The 9,559-nt window shown below is 41.9% G+C and overlaps 1 protein-coding gene across 2 annotated transcripts in view; it reads left to right on the top strand.

Moving 5' to 3' along the window:
* Positions 1 to 268: 268 nt before the first annotated feature.
* Eip63E (cyclin dependent kinase Eip63E) overlaps positions 269 to 9,559 on the top strand; it is a 1,395,216-nt gene continuing 1,385,925 nt past the window's right edge. For both annotated transcript variants that reach the window (XM_076185578.1, XM_076185573.1), the window contains exon 1: positions 269 to 423. In XM_076185578.1, the coding sequence (XP_076041693.1) occupies positions 402 to 423 (22 nt within the window). In that variant the 5' untranslated portion in view covers positions 269 to 401. The remainder of the gene's footprint in view (positions 424 to 9,559) is intronic.

The following is a 9,559-nucleotide window of genomic DNA, read 5'->3' as shown; positions in this document are numbered from 1 at the left end:
CAGAAGTAATTTTTCTGGGTATGATATAAAAATTAATTCGATTAGGCTTAAATCATCTATAAATGTTTAGTTAATTATCTTCTGTAGTTTATGGTAAGTTATTACAAGTTATTTTCTATTTATATTAATCTATATCTTTGTGCCTGGAATATATAGTTTACAACAATGGTGTCAAATAACCATAGTCACCCCTTAACAAAGGTTTTCTCTTACGCTTTAGGTGCTTTGTGCTTCCATCTATTGAGCGTGAATAGAAACGCCATTAGGTAAACATCAGCTGTAAGCACCAGTGCCTAGTGAAACTGTGCTGAGTGTGAACGCGTTCGCCTACGCTCCCATGAATGCATTTTTAGTGTTTTCCTAGTGATTTGTGTGCCCTGTAAGTGGATTACTGCTTCGCCATGTATTCTGCTGGTAAAGACGGTGAGTAGATAATGCTGTTATCTTACCTGTAGAGTTATGGGGCTTGGCAAACTTGCTGTTAAGTTGGCATATATATATATTTCAACGTCGTCTGCAGGCTATACAGTAGGGGTGGGCAGATTAGGTGCATATGCATACATGCCTTGATAGTTTTACACTCCAACGTTTGTAGTACTTTGCTAAATCATCGCTGTCAAGGTGGAAAGGAACCCTTAGACTTGACGCTCACAGAAATTGAAGGTGGGAGATGATAAAGTTGAAATCAGGTTATCTGATGAATGTATATATATTAAAGTAAATTGCACGTACAAGTTCACTCAAGGAGAAACGTTAGCTTACGGAATAATAGCGGACGGGCCAGAGAGTTGAACGCGAAAAGAGTTTTTCAAACGTTTTGAAGCGTCTGGGTAAACGTTCTTTCTCTCCAGTAATTGTCCCTCTCTCATTGACCATAGTTGCATTGTGGATCTTTGGATGGAATAGCCTCTACATCTACGAATCAAACTTTCCTTTTTTCTAAGTTTCCCGTCAAAGTAGTTTGTCTCTTTGCATTGGCGATGCCCGTCAACAGAACGAAAACAAATGGAGGTAGATAGAATGAAGTGTATTAGCTGGTCACCGTGTCGAGGGAATTTACGATGATAAATGATAACCTAATTGATTTGATACAGTGTCACACCTTCAAGCGAGCGAAATAATGTGAGATTAGCCTGATAAATCATTGAAGCTGTTCATGAGGTTGGAAGGTTTATGTACATCCTAACAACACTCCTATAGATTTGGAACTTTTTGAACATGTCATCAGCTGTTTCAGCAGACATGAAACCACATTATCACGTGTGTGAGATCAGGGTATTATTTTAGTGCACACCTACGCGGTATAGCAACTTTTTTGTTATTGATTTCCGCCAAGAAAATCGCGTATTGCGTTGATCTATTATACTTTACAAAATTGATAATTAATTTTCTATAACTATATCGCATAGGTGTGCACAACTAAAAATTTTACCTAGAGCAGCAATTCGCAAGCATCCAACTTTTCATTCTAGTAAAGATGTTTTGGTGAATCAGAATAAAAACGTAGGAGGGACAGGCCACAACCAGTAATCAAACCACTCCTTGAATGCATCGGAAACACACCTTTTAACTCTTTAAGGGAAAGAGACACTCAAGCTGAATAAAGCCGCATGTCCTTGAGTTCTTGGTCAACGTTATACATACCGTGTCTGGCTACGGTGATACGAGTCTCTGATTACAGAACTGACACTGTTCAGACACTGACCACAGGTTACTGTAACGTGCAGTCACCAACATCAGTATGTGCGTGGAGTGCTGCCGTAAGCATCAGTCTGTGAGCTTTGTGGGCGTGAGAACGAGGTTAGTGTGCTTTGCTCCCAATACTAGACCAGTGGTTATACTGTATATATACAGTGTGCATGCATATATATATATATATATATATATATATATATATATATATATACATATATATATATATGTGTATATATATATTGTCAGTGTATTTAGGCAGGAGTCTTTCTCTAATGCATGTTTCATTAAAAGTGATGGCTAGTTGTGCATTAATAATTTTCTTAAAGGTATTTTCCATATACCTTATCATGGATTTGTGTTCCTTAGGAAGGAAATTTATGTGTGAGTGTGTGTATGTGTGTGTGTGTGTGTGTGTGTGTGTGTGTGTGTGTGTGTACCTTATTCTATGTACTTTTTAGCCTCTCCCCACTCTCTCTCTCTCTCTCTCTCTCTCTCTCTCTCTCTCTCTCTCTCTCTCTCTCTCTCTCTCTCTCTCTCTCTCTCTCTCTCTCTCTCTCTCTCGGGAATAACCAACAGTAGTAAATCACATGAACCATACACACGGTGTTAATACATTCATTCATAAATGACCGACGTGCGAGTACCATCACACACATATACAAACTCTCACATTAGCGTAGAAGGTTGCACATTGCAACATTGCTCCTACATGTACATTGATTTTGGTTCCACATGCAACTACATCGATTGTGGCTTGGCACGATGCAGCACGTGAAATGCACAGTGATGTGACGACGGTGGCAGGATGAGAGGGCACATATTTCTCTGTCCTGTGGACAATTTTGTGTTGTGTTTTGCTTCCTATTGTTTAATCTCTTCGGTGTCGTGACGCTGTGTTGATGTTTTTTTGCTTTGTTACAGGACGGGGGTTATCTCTCTTTCTTTCTCTCTTTCTTTCTCTTTTTCTTTCTCTCCTTTCTCTTTCTCCTTCTCCTTTTTGCTTTGTTATAGGACAAGGTTATCTCTCTTTCTCTTTTTATTTCCCTTTCTCTTTTTCTTTCCCTTTTTCTTTCCCTTTCTCTTTTTCTTTCCCTTTCTCTCCTTTCTCTCTCTTTCTCTTTCCTTGCTTCTTGTCTTTGTCTCTCTTTGTCTACTCTTTTGTCTCATTCCTTGTGTCTTTTTCTCTCTTTTTTTCTCGTAAGATTTTTTTCTCGTTTTTTCTCTTTCTGTCTATTTACATCTTTCTCTTTCTCATTTCTTTTCTTTCTTTTCCTTCCTCTTTCTATTTATTTTGTTTTTCTCTTTCTTTTGCTTTCGTCTTTCTCTCTTATTCACTCTATCTGTCAACCCGTCTTTTAAATTCCTTCTTTCACAACCTATCTCTCTCTCTCCTCTCCTTCTTTCTCTCTCTCTTTTTCTCTGCTTTCTCTTTCTTTTCTCTCTCCCCTCTCTTTCTCTCACTCTCTTTCACCACTCTTTCCTCTTTCTTCCCTCTTTCTTTCCTCTCTTTCCTCTTTCTTCCCTCTCTTTCCTTTCTTTCTTTCCTCTCTTTCCTCTTTTTCTTTCCTCTCTTACTTCTTTCTTTCTCTCTCCTTTCTATCCTCTTTCTTTCCTCTCTCCCTCCCTCCCACTCTTTTTCGGATGGGGGTTACCTCACCTTAGCGAAGGTGTTAATAAAATCTCCTGTCGCATTTGTGGCCGCACTGCAATGCATCTGGTGACGTAACCGTGCCCCTTCTTCTTTTCACGGACCTCCAACCTCACCACCCCCAGCCAGCCTGGCCTCTGCCTCACCCTTTTTGTACCGTGATATAGCTGGCGTGCGAGCCAAGTGGACCAACCGGTCGCCGAAGCAGGTAGCCTTTTCCTATGGAGACCGGTGTGTGTGTGTGTGTGTGTGTGTGTGTGTGTGTGTGTGTGTGTGTGTGTGTGTGTGTGTGTGTGTGTGTGTATACGTGTGTGTGTGTACGTGTGTTTGTGTATCTGTGTTTGTGTGTGTACGCGTGTGTGTGTGTGTGTGTGTATGTTTGTGTACGTGTGTGTGTGTACGTGTGTGTGTGTTTGTGTGTGTGTGTGTGTGTGTGTGTTAGGTGGCAAAATGAAACGTTAAGGCTAGAATATGGAGCTTTATTCAGAACCAGACGTTTCGACCTCTTGGGTCTTCCTCAGTCCATGTTTACCTAGTTGTGTCTTGCGGGAAATGGGCTATGCTCGTAGTGACCCGCTATTGTATCTTTCCGCATCCAGTTTTTTCTTAAAATCATGTATAGTTTTACCACTGTTTCCTCATTCAGTTTGTTCCATATATCTATCACTGTGTGTGTGTGTGTGTGTGTGTGTGTGTGTGTGTGTGTGTGTGTGTGTGTGTGTGTGTGTAGGTTTCCCTGGGATCGATCGAATTTCCTGGCGCCAGTCAGAGTGACACATAGAGGTCGACGTTGGTTGTGGAAATGTGGCCCATATTGGGGTCAGTCTCTGAGTTAGGTTTCGGTGACTGCCAGCCACCCTGGCTGTCCGGGTTAATGACTTTGGCCACGACTAAATGCTGGGTATAGTAAGCCTCTCTTTTTTGGACTTCATATATTTTTTCTCTGTGTAGTAAAATTAATTATCTGACGTCAATCAGTATGGTCATACAAGACGATAATCGCGGACAGAATTTTTTTTTTCTTCTTTTTTTTTAATGAGGAAAATTTCTCCCCATAGCTGAATGAAATGGTATGGCAGCAGCGAGAATAGATACATGGACATACAATGAGATCAAATCACGTGATGTTAACCAGAATAAACTGTGTACAGAGCGTCACTGTGCCAGAGGAGAATATTGGAACCCTTTCAACACGGCGACTACTTTAGTTTATCTGAGCAAATTCGACCTTAAAAAGGAGTATTATCGAGATCCATTCAGTCCTTGGCTACCCCCCTAATAGGGTGGAATCAGCAAAATGCCGATGACCTGAGATTAGTAACACGTGCGTTCTCCGGTAACAGGTCAGACTTGTGTCTGGCATCAGCGTGACCCAGGCTGACCTCCGTGAATGAAATTTTTCCGGCGCCAGGCAAAGTGCCACTCGGTGACCATAGTACTCGTACCTTTGAGTTCGAGAAAGAAGAGGCGCCACGGGGATGGATAGAATAGTTTGGCGACAGCCAGAATAAAAACAAAAAAGGTTATGGTGGTTGGCTTGTGCTACTCCGGAGGAGGGGGGAAGGGGTGCCACGGAAGTGAATAAAATAGCTTGGCGACAGCGAGAATAAAAAGGAAAAGTACTACCAGGTACGGAAGAAGCTAAGGCCTTACCTTTGTACAGGGGCCTTGTTAAAGCTGAATGAAATCGTCTGAATTCACCATAATTGAATATGTGATGTGCGTCACGTTAGCATAATCATGACGTAGTGAAGGACGTCTTTCTGAACTGAATAAAATCGTCTTGATTCACTATAATAGAATATGTGATGTGTGTCACGTTAGCGTAGAGGCTAAGACTCATGACGTAGTGGAGGACGTCTTTCTGAACTGAATAGAATCGTCTGGCGGCAGCCGTGGCAGATTTGCAATAGAGATTTTACCCTCGAAGGTGACGTTCTGACTGAGGATTTTTTTTTTTTTTAGGAACGGACCCAAATTGAAAATTGTCTTCAGTGATCAAGATCCCTTTCTGGGCGGAGTTCATGTTATCAAATACATTAGAAATTGTTTGTTGGCCAGAATAAAACAGTTCAAGGGCGTCACCGTGTTTAAAGGGTTGATATTGTGAGGGGGGTGTTCCGAGCTCTGAATAAAATTGTTTGACAGTAACAAGAATAAACGTAGAAGAAGACATCACTTCGGAATAGGGTAATCTCTCTCTCTCTCTCTCTCTCTCTCTCTCTCTCTCTCTCTCTCTCTCTCTCTCTCTCTCTCTCTCTCTCTCTCTCTCTCTTTTCCCATTGTCTTTTTCTTTCTCTGTCTCTCTTTGCTTTTTCTTTTTCTCTTTTTCTTTTTATCTTTCTCTTTTTCTTTCTCTTTCGCTTTCTGTCTTCCTCTTTTTCTCTCTCTTTCTTTCTCTTTTCTCATTTCTCTTTCCCTTTGGTCCGTGAGAGGACATCCTCCACACGAATAAATTCCTACGGCGGCAGAAATAATAAAAACGACGCCACTGTCGATCGGGTTAATCAAGCTAGGGTTTATTAATCCCCAGGACGTCAAGCGGAGGATCTTCCTTGATTGGATCCGTAAAGGGTTAGAGGGAACGTGAGTTCGTGACAATCTCTCCCGAGTTCGTGAAGGGACGAACTGCCGCCAACTGGTGCCACGGGGCGCTGCGTTCCGGCAGCTCTCCAACGCCCGTCCACACTTAAACCCACAATAGAAACAAAATAAAACGGGAATGAATTCCCCCGTAGAACCGCCTTGCAATGCCATGGGAGATCTCCTCCTTTAATCTTGTAAGTCTCCAAAGGGGGGAAAGGAGAGGGAAGGGCCAAGGGGGAAGCCAGTGGTAGCCAAGGTAAACATAATATAAGTGTGGGTTTGCATTCAAAAGGGTTGTAGCGATGGGGGTTAACCCCCGTGAATGCGGGAAAGGTTTCTCCTCTCGCTCAGTGTGTTTGTGTTCTTATCCAGCGCTTCTGTCCTGGTGGACAAGATCAACCCTTCTGGGTTTAATAATCTCGTTGCTACCGAAGCATCGAGAGAGAAGTACTTCGATCGAGACTTCGACTGGTACTTGTAGGTCTGGTGATCTTTCGGTCGCTCACGGCTCTGGCTCTGGATAGAAGCGCTGGTAGACTACAGTAAAAAAAAATATGATGATGATGATATGGTTTAACGTCACAAACTCCCCCCCCCCTATCAGAAGGCTAGGACGGTGCCCCTCACAGAGGACTTTGTAACGTGGAATTTAATAAACCATGCCCTTGGTTCAACCTCGCCCGTGGCAGGATTCGAACCGCCATCCCCTCGACCTTCGCCGCAAGTAACGACGCCCTAACCCGCTCAGCCAGCGAGTTCCCTTAAAAAAAAAAAAAAAAAAAAAAAAAAAAAAAAAAAAAAAAAAAAAAAAAAAAAAAAAAAAAAAAAAAAAAAATTAATAATAATAATAACGATAATAATAATAATATTAATAATTCTTTCGGTCATGAATAGTTTAATCCTGTTGGGTCGTGGTCGTCAGTTTAGGGAAACCAGCTGGTATTTGTTGTCTGATTATTGTGCATGGGAGAATGCATTAGCCTCCATGTTTACAAAAGAAAGACCCATAACACTTTTAATGGTAATGCATCAGTAGCCTGTATAACATCGATCACGGTGACAATATTTATGTATCTATTTATTCATTCATTTATTCATTCATTTATTTATCTAATTGTTTATTAATTAATTTATTTATGCCTGCCTAATGACACGATTTTATTCCGTTGAGAATGGAACTCGGAAGAAAACGGATCTCGAATTTAGACTTTTTCTTTTTTCCGAAGTCCGTTCCTCATCTCGAGTTCCCATTTTCTTCAGGAGCCAACCCAAAGCCGAATAAAATCTTTTGGTTCTCGTTGGACCACAGGTAGACGAGGCATGACGAGGAGGTGGAGGGATAACCCTTGTGGAGTATTTACGTTCCCTGCCCTCCACTGCAATGGCCTCTTTTATGAATCGTTACTCCTTATTATCAAAGTCTGACCCCCATGGCAATCGGCTTCAAGAGGAGAGGTTCCTAGCGGGTGTCTTTGGGGTTGCTGTGAGCACCCATGCATAAACGCGCATACACGCGCGTGCGTATATATCCACACGTGTGCGTAAACACGCATATACACACGCATACAGACACGCATATACACACTCAAGCACACGTACGCACATGCACTCATGCACACGCGCACACATACGCACATGCACTCATGTACACACACACACACACACACACACACACACACACACACACACACACACACACACACACACACACACACACACACACACACACACACACACACACACACACACATGCATACACTCGTGGCGCAGTTGGTATAGTTCCCAGCTGCCACTCTGGGTTTGAATCCCGCCCAGGGCTGAAATAATTTCAGTATCACTGCGCTGCGGGTTGTTACTCCAACTCTTGTGGGCGGGGAGTTGGGTGTGTGTGTGTGTAAGGTCACAGCATTACCCATAGTTCGGTCATATACGAGCTCTGAGCTCTCTTCTGGGAGGGAATAGCTGTCGATCACGAGTCCAACACGTGATCCAAGACCATGGTGAATCACATATGCATACACACACACACGCACACACACACACACACACACACACACACACACACACACACACACACACACACACACACACACACACACACACACACATGTACAAATCCAGAAGTAATTTATGTAGTATATACTGTTATAGGCCTAAAAATAGATATACACAACGTAAGTATGTTATTCCTGTGACCTAGTCTCTCTGGGCTGTGGATCGTACTGCATTGAATTGTGCTATTTATAACCAGATTTATGCAAAACTATTTCGTTTTGCCCAAGAGTGGCTGCATAACCGTAGGATATCTAGGTCGTGTTTGTGCTAGCGTACGTACAAATTGATTTAATGCTTTTCATTATTATTATCATTGTCATTATCGTTATTGGAAAATAACACGAAGAGATTTTCCTTTTCTACATGAGGGGACGGAGAGGGGGGGTCGCCGATTTAATGAAGCGGCCTTGCTGTGGAAGTGTCTTGCGACACTGCCTATGACCCAGGGCAATGGACAAGATGCAGGGATGACCCGTCATCCAGGAGGTGCCAAGAAAAGAGGGTAGAGGGTGGAGGTGAGTGGAATGTATTAGGGGTGGAATGGGTGGGAATGGTTTTTATGCCTTTTTCTTATTGGCTACCTCCCTTGTAAAGGGGAAAAAGCCTTTGGTATATGTATGTGTGTATTATCGTTATTATAATCTTTGTTGTTGTATTTTTCATGTAAATACATCAGTAGAACATCCAGCGTGACTCGGATCCTATTTGGGATTTGTGTTCACGTGTGATAGGATAGTCCGCGTTTATTGAATTGAATTCCCATGGCATACTCTGTTCCCTGTTTCAGCCTCTACGTCCCTACCTACCTCTCCCCTCCCCAATTCTCCCATCCCCTCCCATCTCCGAGCAGACTATGAGAGAACCATATACAGGGTACTGATTTTTTTGTTTAGTGAATTGTGGGTTTTGGAACTTCAACTGCTGTCTTGGTTACACATTATGTTGACATTAAACTTATTTATTTGGAGACTTGTTCACTGAAATAGCATTATAGTAATCGCCCCTCCAAAGATCACCCGGTACGTTGAATTCAAAAGGGATAATGTTACTTGGCAACAGTACCCGTGAGTCATTGCCTCGTTCAACTTTTTATGTTTTATTTTTTTTTTTTTTTAGTGGCCGTTGATGTGTACTTATGCAGGATATTATATAGTATGCTGGACTCTTGTCCTCGGGGATTTCCTGGTGCAAATAGTTTCGTGACGAGGGTGTAATAGAAGACTAAGAACAATGAATTGATATGAGGATGAGCGTGAGAGTTTAGACAGATGCCAAATGTCGTTAGGAGGATCAATAAAATGCGAGGCGGTAGACTTGTTGGTCACTTAACGCTTGTGGCTGTTTTTCGTATTCGATTATCTTTATTTTATTCTGTAATACGTCATATATGTGATCTGTGAATTATAATGGAAGCTAATTAATGGAATGAACATGGTTATTGTGGAGGTTGTGATGGTTTATAACTAGGGGACTTGAAAAGGAGATGAAAAAAAAATAAACTGTGTTGAGAGTGATTTATGGCAACTTGAATTAAAATAATCGTTTGTATTCAAAATATCGTCGAATACACATTAA

Source organism: Oratosquilla oratoria, chromosome 5 (genome assembly GCF_046742065.1).
Source record: "Oratosquilla oratoria isolate Oo_2021 chromosome 5, ASM4674206v1, whole genome shotgun sequence".
Classification (NCBI taxonomy): Eukaryota; Metazoa; Arthropoda; class Malacostraca; order Stomatopoda; family Squillidae; genus Oratosquilla; species Oratosquilla oratoria.
The sequence above is the reverse complement of the archived record's forward strand: the minus strand, read 5'-3'. Positions and strand labels throughout refer to the sequence as shown.